Raw genomic sequence first — 19,736 nt, 5'->3', positions numbered from 1 at the left:
AAAACATGGCTCATCCACATGGACAGGCATGATCTCCTCCTCCCCGCTCATGCCTGCCCTACTCAGTGCCTGGATACCCTCGCAGTGATCAGTGGTGCTGTATAAATTCACATAAACAAACATTTTTGGGGTCAGCATATATTCCATGAGCACAGACCTCCTGACAATTTAATTTCTTTTAAATGTGTGTTTACCATGGCGGCCTTGATCGGCCCCTCCCGCAGGGAAAACGCACATTCAAAAATATATATATTTGGGCCCAAAGGGGACCGCCCCCCTGACTAATTCGTTAAAAAAATGTTTTGTTATTATTCCTTGGGAGGCAGGGTAAAAAAACACATTTTTCTTTTCTAAATTTGCCCCCCCCCCCCCCACACACTTTGGACTTTGGCCCATTAACCATAAGAGCCGACACTCCAAACACATATCTCTGGTGGCCTAGTGGGTTTCCTGATAGTGGATTGTGTCGCAACTGTTATCCACAACCAGGAAACAATTCCAGTAAGGCATTTATTGTTACGGGGAAACTCTCCCCTTTCCAACTATGACTCCCTGAAACGTGGGGAAGCATCGTGGTCCCAAAAAACCCTAACGGAACGGGAGAAAGCTCCTTCTACTTGCTTCTTTGGGTCCGGTGGGAAGCGATTTTGATTCGCCCCTACCCTTTTCATATTACAAAAATCCTTTTAATGCCTCCCCAGTGTCACCCAATGGCTGGCAGACCTACTGGGGAGGCAGTACGGGCATTGGCCATTGGCAGACACCTACACTTATGGGGTTAAAACAATTTTACCATTCAGTGTACACAGAGGCCAGAGGTGTAACTTAGTCAGTGAGACTCGGGGAATGGGGGAGATCTCAAAACTCCCAACGGAAAAAGCAGTTGGCCGCAGAGTGACCGGTCGAGAGGACCAAGGTTCGTAATGGACAGTTTCCATGAGAAATAGGGTCTGTACGGATTTGCATTAGGTGGGCCTCAGTCTATAGTAGCACAGTCCACAAAATAAAGGTGGGTTGGAATGCTACTGGAATTGGTTAGACTATTTGCAGGTATTCATCCCATCACCTTTTGGGTGTTTTGATTGCCAGTAGTATGCCTAGAAACTTGAAGACCCAATGTTGGTGAATTTAAAAAAATACTCAAATTTCGCCCATTGAAGGAATACTTCTATGGAATTCTTCTATGGGTGCAGATTTACTCATTTTTGGGGAAATGGGTCACTGCAAATATGCAAGATACAGATCCAAACAATGATCAAGTTAAAACATTTCAGTAAAAGGAGAACGAGAAAAACAACACAGATATAGCCAACCCAATTAGGGGCTCCCAGGCCCAACTACCAAATTAATGCATTAGAGAGGTGTCACACCCAACACGCTGTTGAAGCAACTACCCTGCCTGGGCCTGGCAGATCTCCCTGGGAACTCATGACTACCGTCACATACAACACAACAGCCTGGTGTCCCTACCCTGGAGTCACTTATTTTAAATGTTTATTCACTTCACACACTCTTCTTTGTCTCTGCCACAAGGAGTCTTGATGGTAGATTTGTCAAATCAATGCATGTGGGCAGGAATCCATATTTCTTGTCCTTGCCTTTTACAGATCATTTTATCATGTGTCTGTCCACCCCATGTACTAAGCCAGAGTCCACCCCGACCAAAGCTAAGCCTCTGACAAAGGCCTCTGTATGCATACATGGTGCAGGAGATGGAGATGCTAGATGTATCAGAAACACCAGGATATTCTCAAAATACAGAAAAGTCTAGTCTACAGCTTTCAGTTAGGACTTGGAACTAATGCAATGGTGTGGCAAAAATGTCCAGTTTTTGGTTTGCAGACAACTTTAACACTTTCCGATTTAAAATTAATGGTAATTATGGTGAAACCTCATGGGAAGTACTCGAAATGAACACTGACTGAAGTATGGTGTAAAAATGAACCAAAAAGATCTAAAACTCACCAACGGCACCCTCCTTATTACAGGTTATTCTCAGTGGTGGCCCCTCCGTTAAGGCGGAGGAGCATCGCCTCACTGCTTTTAAGCAGTGTAATCCAAGGGAAAATAAAATGATAATTACTCAATGGTATCATTTTATTTGTTCCTACTGCTTTGCGGGCGGGACTACTCTGCTCTCAGAGCAGGACAGGGGAGTAGTTGTTTGCCCACTCTAAGTGCGCATGACTGTTTGGCTGGCCCTCTTGTGCCGGCAAAACAGTCATGCATACTTGGCATCTTCTCCACGCAGGCTGCATTACAGCCGGGGTGGAGAACATGCCCTGGCCCCCAGTCCCCCTTCTTTGCGCCGAACCATGGCGCTCAGACCAATCACAACTCTGCATTGCAGTGTTGTGATTAGTCAGGGGAGCCTGGGTGCTTCCTGTTCAGGCCCGAGTTTGATTCATCACCCCAGCTGCAACACCCCTGATCCGTGCCAGCCGCCACTGATTATTCCTCTTCTTTTGAGGCTGAGCCCAAAATACAGTTCTTTGCTGTGACAGGATTATATCTGCTGGGTAATACGTCTGTAATTAGTGGTATCTTTAAAATGAGAATGCAACTGCACTGTTTATACTAATGTTAGGTCACATATTTGAAACTTCTAAGCTTGGTAAAAATATTGCACAAGAATGCACAGGATGTCTTTCATTCCTAAAAAGACCACAGTAACTTATAAGACTAGCTAGCAGCTGTAAGGTTAAGCTATGATATAGAGCAAGTTTTGGAAATCAAACCATAAAGTACATTCTCTAAACAACAGATACAATGCATCAAATCTTTAGATTTTACCAAACTATATGTAACATTTTAATTTTTCAGGAAACACTCCAAAAAATGAAATCCAACAAGGGTTATGTTTAAGCAGTCATAAAGCAATCAATGATGCACATTTGCAGTCCTGTAAATCCAATTATGTTTGATGCTGTGGACACACAGCCACGATTCCTTCAAGTTTTTTGTATGCAGAGTAAGTGCCTGGACCACTTCCAAAAGCCAAATTGTGATGGCGTATATATTGGTTCAGATCCATGGCAATTCTTTTGGCTATGATTAAATCAAATTCTTGTTGTCAAACAATATTTTGTAATAGTGCTTCTGAAGTAAAGAAAACTATGAAGTCAAGACATACAGCATTGCACAAATGGTTAGACTTACACTAAAATTGAAATGGTCGGAATGGTTGGGGGAAAGATATTTCTTACTTTTATCATAGACTGTATTTAGCTAGTCTCATTTCTACTGTTAATCCTGTTACACTTCCAGATTTGTTCCATCAGTGTCTACCTTTAAAAAAAAGACAAATAATAGAAAATGCTACGATCAGTAAAGCTGCATGCGTAGAATGATCCTTCAAATGGTTGGTAGCACTAATTTTGTACAGGAGTCTGATCCCATTCCAGTTATACATATGTCAAAGACTGTGACTAATACCAGGAGAGGGAATGGTAAGTACTGGGGATGTTTGCCGAACAAAATGCTTGCACTTCTTTCATAAGCAAAATATAAAAAGATTTGGAAAGCAATAATATATCTCAGCTTAAGCTAATACCGTACAAAAACAGCAATTTTGGGGTTTGATCTTAAAACGGTTTATCCAAATGTTTAAAACTGAGTCCGACTCAAATTTACAATTTTATTTGCCCTTTTGGAACCCTGTCATTTTATACAAGCGCACAATTGAGGCTTGAGAGTAGTAACAGGCGACCAGCATGAGGGGACATTTTTTTTCTGATAGAAGACAGTTGCCATATCTTGATGATTAAAATGCTATTTTTTACAGCTGTGTACAGTATTCTGATTGTACAAAAAATCTTAAGGGTAAAAATGCTTTCACTAAGGCAGTGATGTACCAAAACAAGACAAAGCGTAACACTTGTTAAACTTTGACCGAAAGACCAATGAACTGAAATGCCTAAGCTTTCTCTAATCACAAGAAAATCTTTTGTGCAATATAACTGGGAAGAAAGTGTACATTAGACAGCTGGGGAAGTGATGTGTTTGACTAGGTTAATGAGTATTTTAATCTGGGGAACATGAATCTAGCAAAAGTTTTGGCTTTTAGGCGATACAGTGACTAAATAAATAAATATGTGCATTGCTAGTCTGTGTGCAGGGGGTTCCTCAGACCTTCTTCTCATTTTGTGGTATGCAAGTATGAAGAAGCCGAGCAAATTATTTGTCCCATAGTTCCTCATACGTTTTTTACATGGACAGAAATATCTGGGATCTTGATCAGTTCCGAGACTCCGAGCATGTAGGGCTGCGAACAGTAGACATAAGGTGGGATTTGTAGGTCTTGCTTAGCCCAGTCATCCAGAACTTCAGAAGCTTGACATTGTCCTCCTCTGAGGCTCCCAGGATACTCAGCAACTTCTGGGTCTCCTCCTTGGGCCGGCCATCCACTTTAGTGAATTTAAAGAGGACCTTCACTTTGCTATTAAAGAAATAAAGATTAAATATGTCAACACAGGAGAAAGCAATGGAAGCAATTTCATTTCAAAAGCATACTTCAGGCTCTGAACATGTCCCAAAAAGAACAATTCTGTAATAGCAATCAGAATCAGAATAAACCCTTTACAGCTTTGTTATTTTTGCTGTTGCCAGAAGATTTAGGGACAGCCTGAAACTAATAGATAAGACTGCAGCACACACATATTTAGTGAGTGTACATAACATTGCTGTTTGACCATTGAGAATTCCCAGCCTGTCAACAGGTGATAATTCAAGCATGTGAATCTATGAAAGATGCGCTGCTGTAGAACTATTGTCGACCTTTTTCACAATATGTTGAATTCCACTATCTCTAAATAACTAATCCGCTTTTTTCCAAAGATGATGCTGTGAAGCCGAAGCCGTATGCTCTTACTATGAACCACACAAATCATTGAAGGGAAAACCCCAGCACCCTTTTCAAAGTCTGTCCTCATTCTCTACGCCTGCATTTCTTTATATCAAACCTGAGAAAAGTCACAGATATTTAAATTAATAAAAAGACATTGGTATGAAGCTTGGGCTTCTTTTCTTATTAGTATTTTTATTGAACAGTTGCTCAGTATACATTGATGTTTTCAAAATTAAAGGTACATATATCGAGTTAGTGTGGAGGGAGTCAGACCACAGCAATTTCAGGCAAAAATGATCCTCAAATGTGTCACATATACAGTGTTACAACCACAGTGGAACATAAAAAACAATCCAGGCTAGGACTATCATCCTCCCGTCCTCCCACATAACCCCTGACTTTTCCTTAGATCTCTCTGGACTGGATCCATTTACCTCATATCTTGTCATACTTTCAGGGGCAACCCTGATTCTTGTAGACCTCACTCTCTGCCAGCTGACACCAGTCTCGGTCATTCTTCCAGTCCCGGATGACTGGGGTCCACTGGCCCCCCCAGGTTTTTGCAATGTTGCGTTTGGCCACCCTGCCGTCAATGTCAACCAAATTTTAAGATACCAAGGCCAGGTCTCCTCCCACGTTATGTACAAAATACCAGCCATCTAGTGTCAAGGGGAACCTCAAGGCCCGTAACCACGGCCATGACCTGTGTGACTTGCATTCCCAAAGAATATGGAAGAAGGAGCCAATCTCTCCACAACCTTTGGCACAAAGAGCCGAGTCATAGCAACCCATACAGATCTGGAGTAGTTCGATCTGTGTAGTATGCGTAGTTGTCTGAATGGAAACTGGCCCATAAGGCTATTTTTCTGGGGCTTTGTAAGGCCTCTGCCTAGTCGCCTTCTTCTATGAGTCTTATGACTTCCTCCCAAGCTTCCCTCAGTGAGCGGAGCAGGTCAGGTGAGTTATTCAATATCTTCCGGTACACTAAGGAGACAGCCTTAACTTGCATTTGGTCCACTAACAGGCGGTCCTCCAATGGTAAGGATTCTAGTAGTTGTTCTCCCTTAGGTACATGGCACCACAGTGCATGTCTCATTTGTAAGTATCTGTATTGCTCCCCTGCCCACATGTCGTACTCAGCCTGGACGTCCGCGAAGAACTAGAGTGCTTCCCCCCTTCATATTTTCCCCAGTCTCCATCTAAGGAGGCCCGTAATTTCTTCACTTCCCCAAGGTGCTCACTCTCCCACAGTGGAGTCGAGGCGGTTAATTTACCTTCCCAACTCAGAAGCCAGTTGACTTCATGCCGTGTCCTAACGACTGCCTGAGTGTGACTCAGCAATGAGCTCATTTGCTTTTTGTTATATTGGATGGAAGGATATCCCCGGTTGCCCCTAGCCTCACGATAAACTTGGGCTTCTTGACATAAATCTTTAATTCCCGATCCCAGTGCATACCCACTCCTTCCTCTGGGTGCAACTCATGGGGAGTTAAGTATTTTATCTGATAGAGACTTCTAGATGCAGATTCCTTACCTTTGAATTTCCCCAGGCTTCAGACTGTATCCGGAAGATTTTTCATGAGCATTACAGCTGCCCACCAGTGGGTGGCATCGATCAGCTCCGCGCAGCAGCGCAGGAAGTGAAGTCATCATCACCTATATAGGCCTCAACTCAGCGCACCAACATCAGTTCTTTTTTTTCCGCCCCAGCCCGCGCTGATGTGAGAGAAGAGCTACTTTTCGGTCAGTTTTTGACAGGATTTTTGAGAAGTTATGCTGACTTTTTTCATAGATTTTTCCCCCTCTTGTTGTGTCAAGGATGTCATCGAGGAAGACAGGTTTTAAATCCTGTGGTGCCTGTCACTGTGCAATGTCGGTGACGGACCCACACCTCGTGTGTTTGCAGTGTCTGGAGTGCGACCACGACTCAAACTTATGCTCCAACTACCGGTCCATGGTGCCAAAGGCTTTAAGGTAACGATCTCTGAAGCTGCTAGCGGCCAAGAATGCAACTCTGCAGAAGTTACAGTCCAGCTTGAGATTAAGGTCTTGGGACCGCTCTAGAAGGCTGAAGTCCTCTGTGTCTGTAATGGCTGCCCTTCTGCTGGCTCTTTGGAGAGGGAGAATGATGGAGAGTGACTCCAGCCTATCACCCCCATAGCATAGGGGTTAGGACTATAGACAGGGCCCCTGTCTTACATATATTAGGGCATTTTCGTGTCACTTTCCTTAATGTAGGGCTTATGAATTTAAGTTAGGGGATAGATATATAAGTATTAGTCATGATTTGCCCATTTGCTAACATGCTAGGATATTTTCCACGGAGTTATGCATATTGTGGGCTCCGTAGGCCTTAAACGAGACAGACTCCATTTTGCTTTCTGCCTGGTAGCTCGAGAAGGCTTTCTAGGTGAAGTGTAATGTTTTAGTTTCAAGCTGTTGTTCGCTTGGAGAGAACCGGTTCAGGCTGACCCTTATCGAAGGAATGTATTTTTTCTCCACACCGAAGACACAACTTCAGGCCGGCCGGCTGGGAACGTGTCCTTGGTACGGGGAGGTACAAGAATTTGGTGGGCGGCAGGTTACTGGCCGTAGCTTTCCATGAAGGAACGGGCTTTGATATTAGCGAAGGTGTTAGTCAGTTTGTCAGTTAGTCCGTAGGCGGCATCTAGCCGTTAGCATCTCTGCCATTAATTATCTCATGGCGGACCGTCGCCATCTTTGAAGTCCGAGAAAGATTTAAGACCGAAACTCTCTGAGAAAGACTGAACGAGAATTAGCGCGGAGCGCACTGATACAGAGAGAGAGAGAGAGAGAGAGACGGTAGCTAATAACCAGCAAGGTTCCGGTGCCCTGGAGGGAAGCAGACGAGGTTGAGCCTAGCGGTACAGACGTGTACTTGTGACGGCTGGGGTGTGACTGCAAGGCGAGCCAGGACACAGAGACGAGAAGGGAACCTACATGACTACCGAGCCCAGACTTCATATTAACAAGGTGATGTCCGCCCAGCTCTAATAGAACGTGCACTCTAATCTTTACCTTTTCTTTACAGAAGTTATGTTGCATAGTAATGTGATTCGTGTCTATTGTTAATAAATACCCTAATTCTTATGGAATTATCGTGTGCCTTGTGTTCATGTTCAATCATGGTAAACATATCTCCTAGTTGAAAGTTGTTTATGTGAACGGATGCGAAATCCCGATCAGGTAAATGGTGATCGAACAAAGAGGGAGTGAGTGGACCTTTGATGCCAAGAGCAGAAAGTACACCATATAATTTGGAACTGTGTTCAAAGTCATTATTATAGTTTTATCCCGAGTAGGTAACTGAAATATTATCCTGATGACTGTTCATAGGAATGTGGTCGTCGTTGATATACGGCGTTAGTGAGAACACTGGGGAGGATTACCAGTGCCGATACCCACAGGATTGTGGCTTTAATAAGTGAGAGCGCTAGGGGGTCGAACTAGCGTGTAGTTTTGCAGGATTGCAAACAGTTTGGAAAAGGGAGCATTGGGTTCTGCAGGCCCGTGTGTAGACGCACCGGATTGTGTGTCATATCTGCCCTAGGGTAGAACGGTCTGGGTCAGGGTGGCCGCGAGACCAACTGGTGTGAATAAGATATTGTAGAAGATCCATATATGTATATTGTCATTCCCCATCCTTAGGTGCGATCTGTATATATATTTGTATATCTATCCATTGTGAATACAATCTGAGGAGGGAAGGTGAGTACGTTTTGGCTGGGTCATAGGGGCCCCTGGGGCTGATCCCATCTGAACAGAAAATCCAGCCATTACATCTGGCGTCACGAACTGTTTACGAAGCCTATGTGCATTGTGTTGATTTCATCTTGTTGATTTGCGCTCGGCTTATACGTATTGAATTTTATTTATAATCTGTGTATATCATTTTTTTGTGTCAATATGTTTGCGAAAAAATCATCGTCGGTTTTTAAACTGCCTATTCAGATTCCCGGCTGGGAGTCTACGCCTTATGAGGCCTTGGCCCGTGAGTGGGCTGACTCTACTGGTTTGAGTGAAAATTGGTCTTCATGCTTTGAGCAGACGGAGCCTGCCGATGTGGTATCGTGCTTGCAGAAAGCGCCAGTAGTGAAGGGTGATGAGCTTCCTATTTTAGGACGCAGAGGTTGGATTGTTCTTAATGCATACAGGATATTGCATGAGAGGTTTGTTCAGCTACAAAAGCAGTTTAAAGATATGGAAGGACAGTGTGTTGAGTTGCAAAATGCACATACTTTGTTGCGTTGTCAAAATAAATTGCTTGCCGACAAACTTGAAACATATCAGACCATTGCCGAAAGAGCTGCGGTCCGTATTGCACGATATAAGTATAAACATCGTCGTGGACGTGTGTCTTCACGCAAAGTGCGTATGATTGTAGCAAAAGCGGGAATGGATTGGAACCCCGATGAGTGGGACGGTAATATCTGGGATTCTCATACTTCTGACTCCTCGGCAGAGGAGGGTGACAAGCGCGAGTCTTCTCGCTCCGGACGTGATTGTAAATCTGCTTCATGTACTGATTTAGGTCCTGACAGTGACCATGCTCGTTCTTCCCGTGCGGATGACGTTGCTTGCCCTGATTGTGCTACTAAATCTAAGATGCGGGCTTCCTCGGAAGCTCTTCCTGCAGTTTCTGCTCACCCTATTTTTCGACGAAAATTACAACAGGCCCCTGGTAATCCGGGTGGTATAGCTCTTGATTGTATTGAAGACTTTACTCAGCAGGAAGTTAGTGACATTTTACAACGATTTCGACAACGGCCTGGTGAGGCCTTGCTTACCTGGATGGTGCGTCTTTATGAACTTGGCGCTGCCGGTATTATGCTCGATGCTGTTGATTGCTTACGATTTTGCTCTTTGAGTTCTGATTCTACGATTCAGGATCATTTTCGGAATTATAATGGTGCTGGTCAAATTTCTTTGCTCCAGCTTGCGTCTGACGGCTGTAACCATAAATATCCAACTGAATCTGATTGGCCTATTGATGAGAAACCGTGGTACACTTTGCGCGATGCGTCGCAACGTTTAAAAGAGGAAGTCACGAAAACGGCTATCTTTCTTAGTACTGCTGATAAGTTATTGGATGGTCTTTTAACATCTTCTGTGCGCAATCGCATTATCCGTTCTTCTCCTGTTGCTTACAAGCAGGTCATGATGACATTATTGATTAACCAAACTGGCAATCCTTTGTCTGTTGTGCTTGAGTCTGTTCGTCAGCTTGGTGAGCTGGGTGAATGGTTTAAACCTGAGAGACAATCTCGACCTGAGGGTCGTACTGGTGGGGACTATAAGTTCTCTAGACGTGACATGTTTCTTGCTCTCATTGCTGATGGTGTCAAAAGGGAAGACATTGATGGTGAGCCTAATAATCGCTTATGGGACATGTTTCGTAAGCGTGGTTTGGATCGGAAAGAGGGTGCCCGTCGTGTGCGAAAGAATGAGTATGACCGTGGTTCGGATGACAGTGGTGATGAGAGGCGACGTGTGAATTCTGATCGCCGTGATGATCGGCGTTATGAACGTGATGGATCCCCTCGTCGTAATGATGGGAGGGGGAGAGAGGATGATCGTGAGAGGGGAAGAGATGATCGTGTTTCCAACAGACGACAAGATGAAAGGAGTTATTCCCCTGACATGAGAAAGAGAGAGGATCGTAACAGACTCTCTGATCGTAACTCACAACTTTTTTACCATGATACTAATCCGTTTCGTACTGGAGACGGATATGAACAAGACATTCTAATACCAAAGAAAACTGAAAGCATTTACCCTGATTTGTCTTGGTTGACAGACCGCAGGAAAAATGACTAGGAAATAGGTCAAGCTCCGGTACGCAAGTGGGCTCACAGAGATTACAGACCCTATGTAGATATTGAGATTTTTTGGAAACATCGTAATATCCAAAGGGCCCGAGCATTAGTTGATACTGGGGCGGAGGCCACTTTAATTCATGGTAAGTCGAAAAAATTTCATGGACAGTCTTTTACAATTACTGGTTTGGGTGGTAAAGAGACACCCGCAGTTCAAACTGCACTCGAAATTAAAATTGGTAGGATTCCTCGTAGAGAATACTCTGTGTTGGTTGTACCACTTTTGGAATTCATAATTGGAATTGACATTTTGAAAGGAATGACTTTGCATCTGGATGATGGTTGTTATCAATTTGGAACTAGACAGTACATTTCGACCAGACCCGTACGGGTTTGCCGTTTACGCATGCCACCTATTAAAATACCTTTAGCGACGAAAGTAATTTCTCAAAAGCAATATCGTATCCCAGGTGGTCATGAAGAGATTACTGCTACAATTCAGGATTTGGTTGACGCGGGAGTCATAACTCCGGTCACATCTGCTTGGAATAATCCCGTTTGGCCCATGCGCAAAAGTGACAATTCTTGGCGCATGACTGTTGATTATCGAGAATTGAATAAAAATACACCTAAATTGACTGTTGCAGTGCCTGACATTGTCACGCTGATTCAAAGAATTCAAAAGCATCCAGGTACATGGTATGCTTCTATTGACATTGCTAATGCTTTCTTTTCGATACCGATTGCCCCCGAATGTCAGGAACAGTTCAGTTTTACATGGAATGGACGTCAAATGACGTTCCGAAGTCTTCCTCAAGGCTATGTGCATAGTCCTACGATCTGTCACCGGCTGGTGGCAGAGCATTTGTCTGAAGTGCCCACGAATTCACAAGTTCAGGTTTGTCATTATATTGACGACATTTTGATTCAAGGTGAAACGCAAGACCAGGTACAGTCCCATTTAGATCAGATCATTGATTGTTTGCGAGCGAAAGGCTGGGAAATTAATCCCGACAAATTACAAACTCCATCCCAAAATGTGAAATTCTTAGGTATTAATTGGCATGAAGGGCACAGAGAAGTGATTCCACAGGTTAAGCGAAAAATACTTGATTTTGCAGTTCCCAGAAACAGGAAAGAGGCTCAATGCTTTATTGGTTTGTTTGGATTTTGGCGTCAGCATATTCCCCATTTGAGTCAAATCTTGGCTCCACTGTATCGTGTCACCCGTAAAAAGAATGCGTTTGAATGGGGTGAACCTCAACAGACTGCTTTTAATTTGGCTAAAGAAGCTATTCAGTATGCCTTGGATTTGTGGCCCGTGAGTGAAGGTGATGTGGATTTGAATGTATCCGTGGAAGGCCTGTATGCCAATTGGAGTTTGTGGCAAAAGCAGGGCAGACAAAAAGTGCCATTAGGTTTTTGGACCAAAAGGTTACCCGAGGCTGGTGAGCGTTACTCACCTTTTGAAAAACAGTTGCTTGCTTGTTATTGGGCTCTGTTGGATACCGAGCAATTGACCCTAGGCCATGCTGTGATTTTAAGGCCTGAAATTCCCATTATGCAGTGGGTTTTGAGTTCACCGAAGTCCCATCGAATTGGACATGCTCAGGAGGCTAGTGTGATTAAATGGAAATGGTACATTCAGGACAGGGCACGTGTGGGTCCGAAAGGTGTGGCGGTTTTACATGAGCGAGTGGCGCAGGCGCCCTCCAATGAGACTGAAAGTGAGTGTTCGGTTCCCGTGGTGCAGGAGTCTCCCGTGAAGTGGGGTAAATCATTTGATGATCTGTCCGTGGAGGATAGAAAACATGTGTGGTTTACGGATGGTTCTGCGAAGTTCATTGGTGACAAAAGACATTGGAAAGCTGTTTCATTCAACCCGATTACGCAGAAATTGTTGAGCACAACTGGAGATGGTAAGAGTAGTCAATATGCTGAACTCTATGCAGTTTACCAAGTTTTGAAACAGGAACTACCTGGCACATGTCATATTTTCACTGATTTCAGGTCCACTGTGAATGGACTGGCGGTATGGTTACCAACATGGCATTCTCACAATTGGGAATTGCATTCCAAAGAATTGTGGGGTAAAGAATTGTGGCAAGAAATTTGGGAGTTGCTCCCGCAGAGTACTGTAACAATCTTTCACGTGGATGCTCATACTCCAATTGACTCCCTTGACAAATTTTTCCATAACATTGCAGATGAAAAGTCTAAAATTGCTGAGGCAGTGGTGGACATGCAGGATTCTGATTTGGCGGGATTGGCGAAGTGGGCCCATCAGAAAGCAGGACATTTTGGAGAGAAAGCCACTAGCAGGTGGGCTGCCGATAGAGGAATTCATATTCCTTTTTCTTTAATAAAAGATGTCATTCTACATTGTCCCATTTGTCAGCATTCTAGGAAAAAAGAGGTGCCTCAGATTGTTCGAGGACACTTACATCGAGGTAAATTGCCCGCCCAAATTTGGCAGATTGACTATATTGGTCCGCTCCCTATGAGCAGAAATTGTCAATATATTTGTACAGTAGTTGACACTTATAGTGGCCTTTTGGTCGCTTTCCCTTGTAAGAATGCTACCCAAGTGAATACCATTAAAACCCTGGAGCTAATTATTCTGTACTATGGTGTCCCATTCCAAATTCAATCAGATAATGCATCCCACTTTCGTGGAAGATTGGTGCAGGAATTCTGTGCGGAAAATAATATTGATTGGGTGTTTCATATTCCATATTACCCACAGGCTTCAGGACTGATTGAGAGGATGAATGGCTTGTTGAAGGAACAGTTGCGCAAATTGACTGATGACCGTTACAGCCAGTGGAGAGATGTCCTGCTTCAAGCTTTATTAATTCTGAATAATCGCCCTTTGTTACATGCTGAATCTCCTTTAATGCGTTTGTTTCCTCCAAATGTTGATGTGAAACCTAATTCTGTATCGAACACTGTCATGTATTGGGAAATTACCCCCGGTGCTTTGGCTCCATGTAGAGCAACCCCAGGTTCTGCAGGCCTCGACCTGCATGCCTTAAATGATGCTAAATTTCCAGGAAAGGATCGAATCATTGTTGAAACTGGCGTTGGTGTCTGTATACCTGCCGGTAGCTTTGGATTAATTGCCCCTAGATCTGGTCTGGCCCTGAAAGGTGTACAAGTGCTCGGAGGAGTGATTGACAGTGATTATCAGGGAGAGATTAAGGTTCTCCTGCTTAATAGCAGTGAGACGGATTTGTTCATAAAGAAGTCTGACCGCGTTGCTCAGTTATTGATTATGCCTGTCTTCAGTGGTGAGATAGAAAAAGGCTCTGCCCCAACGTTGCTAACTGTGCGAGGACAAAAAGGCTTCGGATCGTCTGATCTTCCTGGAGCTAAGATATGGGTGCAATCGCCTAAAAATCCTCCTGAACAGGCTGATATTATTGCGACCGGTCATGACAACACCGTTTTGGTGATGAAGCCAGGGAAAGATGGCTGGGAAGCTGTCCCAGCTGATAAATGTTACTTACGAGAATGATTAAGGCCTGTGTTTGTATTCTTTCAGATTATTCTCTGGACTGCTGCTGCAGGATGTGTCGGCGCTGGACTCCTTTTGGCCTGCTACGCCGGGAGAGGAGAGGATCCACCGACGCCGGTTGATGGGATAATCCGAGCCCCGCGGTCCGCGTGGGCATCTTCTTCCAATTTTTGGATTACACTTGCAAAGCGAGTGACGAACTCTCCGCATTTCTGTCTTACCCCAATGAAATCCGTCACTGACATTTTAGCGACCTGTTTGGTTGCTGTCCCTGCATCTACCGAGACTTTGCGACATATTTTTAATATTTCAAATGCCCGACCTAATGTTATTCTAGGCGACTTCGCGGCCCATGAATTTTGCCCCTCATGTACTGCTCTTCCAGACCTCGATATTGCTATTCATTCCCGAATTACTACCTTTAATATTACCCCTGGAGATCTATGCTTTATTATGACGTGTGACCCTAAGGCTATTACCAAATGTTTGAAATTGAAACTTCAGGCCGCTACTTCTTTTTCAGCTCATCAACGATTGCTGTGTTTAAAGAGACTTCCGAATTCATGTCTTTCTGTAAAGAACAATATGACTTGTAAACGTTTATTAGTTGCCCCTAGCCATTATCGTTCAATGTTACTGCCAGCTGGATGGCTATTTTCCTGCGGGAATTCATCTTGGCCCTATATTCCTGCGAATATTTCTGGTGGCCCATGTGCCATCACTAGATTGAGTTTGCTAATGTTTTCCTCACATCCTACTTCACATTCCCGTATTGTACGTGATTCAATGTCATTGCATGAAGATTGTGATTCCTCTGTTCACCTCTATTCTAGATCAGAATACCTTGGTTTAGCTTTTTCTATTATTGGAGTGCCCGCATTGGCCGTTTATAATGCCAAGACAATCGGCAAAATGGCCTGCTGGATGGTTAAGTCTATCAATCAGACATCTACTGTTTTGTCTGACCTTTTATTAGATGCCCAAGGTGAACGTAGATCTATTTTGCAGAATAGAGCTGCTATTGATTATCTTTTGTTAAAACATGGACACGAATGTTCTGATTTTGAAGGTCTGTGCTGTTTTAATTTGTCTGACCATTCTAAAGCTATCCAATCCCATATTGACAAACTCCACAACTTGACTGCAGAAATTAGACAACATATAGATCAGGGTTTCTTTGACTGGCTTTTTAATTGGTTGCCTGACTTGCATTCCTTACGACAGATTTTAGGGGGAGTTATTGTTGCTATTTGTGTCTTGATAGCTATTTGTTGCTTTATTCAGTACATCCCTTCCTTGCTCCAATTCTTTAGACTTAGTAAGAGACATAGATCAGTTAATTTTGTTTCCTATTATTCTTCTACTGATGTTAGTTCCATTTAGTTTGTGGTTAATAGACTGGAGTCAAGGGGTGTAATGTAATGGCTGCCCTTCTGCTGGCTCTTTGGAGAGGGAGAATGATGGAGAGTGACTCCAGCCTATCACCCCCATAGCATAGGGGTTAGGACTATAGACAGGGCCCATGTCTTACATATATTAGGGCATTTTCGTGTCACTTTCCTTAATGTAGGGCTTATGAATTTAAGTTAGGGGATAGATATATAAGTATTAGTCATGATTTGCCCATTTGCTAACATGCTAGGATATTTTCCATGGAGTTATGCATATTGTGGGCTCCGTAGGCCTTAAACGAGACAGACTCCATTTTGCTTTCTGCCTGGTAGCTCGAGAAGGCTTTCTAGGTGAAGTGTAATGTTTTAGTTTCAAGCTGTTGTTCGCTTGGAGAGAACCGGTTCAGGCTGACCCTTATCGAAGGAATGTATTTTTTCTCCACACCGAAGACACAACTTCAGGCCGGCCGGCTGGGACCGTGTCCTTGGTACGGGGAGGTACAAGAATTTGGTGGGCGGCAGGTTACTGGCCGTAGCTTTCCATGAAGGAACGGGCTTTGATATTAGCGAAGGTGTTAGTCAGTTTGTCAGTTAGTCCGTAGGCGGCATCTAGCCGTTAGCATCTCTGCCATTAATTATCTCATGGCGGACCGTCGCCATCTTTGAAGTCCGAGAAAGATTTAAGACCGAAACTCTCTGAGAAAGACTGAACGAGAATTAGCGCGGAGCCCACTGATACAGAGAGAGAGAGAGAGACGGTAGCTAATAACCAGCAAGGTTCCGGTGCCCTGGAGGGAAGCAGACGAGGTTGAGCCTAGCGGTACAGACGTGTACTTGTGACGGCTGGGGTGTGACTGCAAGGCGAGCCAGGACACAGAGACGAGAAGGGAACCTAGATGACTACCGAGCCCAGACTTCATATTAACAAGGTGATGTCCGCCCAGCTCTAATAGAACGTGCACTCTAATCTTTACCTTTTCTTTACAGAAGTTATGTTGCATAGTAATGTGATTCGTGTCTATTGTTAATAAATACCCTAATTCTTATGGAATTATCGTGTGCCTTGTGTTCATGTTCAATCATGGTAAACATATCTCCTAGTTGAAAGTTGTTTATGTGAACGGATGCGAAATCCCGATCAGGTAAATGGTGATCGAACAAAGAGGGAGTGAGTGGACCTTTGATGCCAAGAGCAGAAAGTACACCATATAATTTGGAACTGTGTTCAAAGTCATTATTATAGTTTTATCCCGAGTAGGTAACTGAAATATTATCCTGATGACTGTTCATAGGAATGTGGTCGTCGTTGATATACGGCGTTAGTGAGAACACTGGGGAGGATTACCAGTGCCGATACCCACAGGATTGTGGCTTGAATAAGTGAGAGCGCTAGGGGGTCGAACTAGCGTGTAGTTTTGCAGGATTGCAAACAGTTTGGAAAAGGGAGCATTGGGTTCTGCAGGCCCGTGTGTAGACGCACCGGATTGTGTGTCATATCTGCCCTAGGGTAGAACGGTCTGGGTCAGGGTGGCCGCGAGACCAACTGGTGTGAATAAGATATTGTAGAAGATCCATATATGTATATTGTCATTCCTCATCCTTAGGTGCGATCTGTATATATATTTGTATATCTATCCATTGTGAATACGATCTGAGGAGGGAAGGTGAGTACGTTTTGGCTGGGTCATAGGGGCCCCTGGGGCTGATCCCATCTGAACAGAAAATCCAGCCATTACAGTGTCCCACTCAAAATCTTCGGGGCACTTGGGAAAGAGGCACAAAAAACAAAAGTAGTTGAAGCGGGATTAGACTTATCCTCATCCATCGACTACAGTGTCCTAGTTCAGAGCCTGAGCCCTATTCTAAAGGGCGAGGCCTCAGGGAGGCATGGGAGGGGTTGCTGGACCCTTTAGAATACCAGTCCTATGAGCAGGAAATGGACTAGTGTGAGGAACTGGGTGATGCCAGCGGTCTGGATAGGTATCCAGATACTGGCATGCTTTCTCCCCCTACAGTGAAAACGGAGGAGGGAGCTACATATGCAATGGTGGTGCGGAGGGCAGCTGAGGCCAACGACCTTCAGTTGCCCTCAGTGGTAGTCAAGACCAACATCTTGTCGGAGGTGCTGCAACCCGGAATCTCCTTCTAGGAACCCCTACACCCGTTCAACAAAGCCCTCACTGACATCCATCAGGTGTCCTGGTCCAAACTCAGCACAGGGGCTCCTGTGAATAGGATGCTTGCCCACTGCCACCACCCTGCTCCAGGTGACCCAGATTCCTCATCCAGCACCCTACCCCGGAGAGCCTGGTGGTCCAAGCCTCCACTTCCCATCACATGTTCCCTGCTGCTCTCCTGGACAGGGAATCCAAGAGGCTGGAGATGTTGGAAAAGAAAATATTTTCTTCCGCCAGCCCTGCTTTGCAGTCAGTGAACACCACATGCTTATTGGGACACAATTCCCACACACTGTGGGAAACGGTTGTGCAAGTGCTGCCACAGATCTCAAAGTGGACCCGGGCAATTCTCTCCCAAGCAATTACAGACGGGAGAGAGGCAGTACAGTTCACTATACGCTGTGGCTTGGACGCAACTGACTGATGGGCAGAGCAGTTTCGTCAACGGTGGTTCTCAGATGTCACACCTGGCTGAGAACATCTGGCTTTTCAGGGGATGTCCAGACTCCTGTCATAGTCCTGCCCTTCGATGGCACAAGTCTCTTCGGAGACTTACAGTCAAGTCCTTGGGCCTCTCGGCTGCCGCACTTCGCCAGTCTGCTTTTCACTCCTTTCATAGACATGGAAGGGCCTTTCATCCGCGCCAACCCTATCCCAGCCACATAGCCATGCAAGCTTTCCAGCCTCTGCGTAGATGAGGGCGTGGTTCCTACCGGCCTCATGGATCGGGTAGCCAGCCGTCTAGTCCAACCACCACCACCCCAGCAACTACAGCCTCCAAACCGTTCAAATATTGCCCTTTAGCTCATGGGCGTTCTAGTTGGTGTCAGGATCCGCCATTACTTCCATCACTGTCAGTCCATACCATCTGACAGATGGGTTCTGCAGATCGTCTGAAGGGGCTACTAACTCCTCTTTGAGACTACCCTCCCTCCATGCCTCCATCTTACAACCAGCTGACGGAGGATCATTTGTCCCTGTTCCACTAGGAAGTCATGCTCTCTTGGCCAAGGGAGTCATAGAGAGGGTTCTAGTGCCTGAAGTAGGTTGTGGTTGCTAGGCCAAATACTTTCTGGTCCCCAAAAAATGACAAAGGTCTTAATCCTATCCGATCCTAGATCTATGAACCCTCAACTACTTCCTCAACAAGCATTGGAAATGCAATAGGTCTCGCATTAGGAAAGTTTGAGCTATTGGTATTGTAAATGACACTTTTATTTAATTATGTGTTGGTTTTGAAAGTAGCAAAATTAATAGCTTTGTCAGTTACAATGTAATTAGTTTTAACTTTTGCAAATGTGACACCTATAGCATTTGTAATGCAATGTGTGTTGTATTTACGTGACTTAGATGTATTGATATTACAAATAACAATGGCTTTTAATTTTGTAAATAATTAATACTTAAATAAAAGTTATTGTAATTTATAATGGCAATAGCTTAAACTTTTGTAAATAACTTTTGTGAAGATTATGTTCAGTGTATTTTATTGTGACAACAATCCAAGAACATTGCATTTGCACCTACACACACAGAGCCACACACACATGTAGATGTGGTGGTGGTGGATCTGGGGGATATGGTGGTGGTGGATGTGGTGGTGGTGGATGTGGTGGTGGATGTGGTGGTGGTGGTGGTGGATGTGGTGGTGGATGTGGTGGTGGTGGTGGATGTGGTGGTGATGGTGGTGGATGGGGGGTGGATGTGGGGGTGGTGGTGGATGTGGTGGTGGTGGTGGATGTGGTGGTGGTGGTGGAGGTGGTGGTGGTGGTAGAGGTGGTGGTGGTGGTGAAGGTGGTGGTGGTGGTGGATGTGGTGGTGGTGGTGGAGGTGGTCGATGTGGTGTTGATGTGGTGGATGTGGTGGTGGTGGATGTGGTGGTTGTGGATGTGGTGAAAGTGGTGGTGGATGTGGTGGTGGAAGTGATGGTGGTGGATGCGGTGGTGGATGTGGTGGTGGTGGATGCTG

General features: G+C 44.6%; 1 protein-coding gene across 2 annotated transcripts in view; it reads right to left on the bottom strand.

The window, feature by feature from the left end:
- Positions 1-2,765: 2,765 nt before the first annotated feature.
- FLCN (folliculin) overlaps positions 2,766-19,736 on the bottom strand; it is a 232,767-nt gene continuing 215,796 nt past the window's right edge. For both annotated transcript variants that reach the window (XM_086940860.1, XM_086940859.1), the window contains exon 12: positions 2,766-4,438. In XM_086940860.1, coding sequence (XP_086796986.1) covers positions 4,237-4,438 — 202 coding nt within the window. In that variant the 3' untranslated portion in view covers positions 2,766-4,236. The remainder of the gene's footprint in view (positions 4,439-19,736) is intronic.

This window comes from Lissotriton vulgaris, chromosome 10, assembly GCF_964263255.1.
Source record: "Lissotriton vulgaris chromosome 10, aLisVul1.2, whole genome shotgun sequence".
Taxonomy (NCBI): Eukaryota; Metazoa; Chordata; class Amphibia; order Caudata; family Salamandridae; genus Lissotriton; species Lissotriton vulgaris.
Note: the sequence above shows the minus strand (reverse complement) of the source record. Positions and strands in the feature narration are given on the sequence as shown.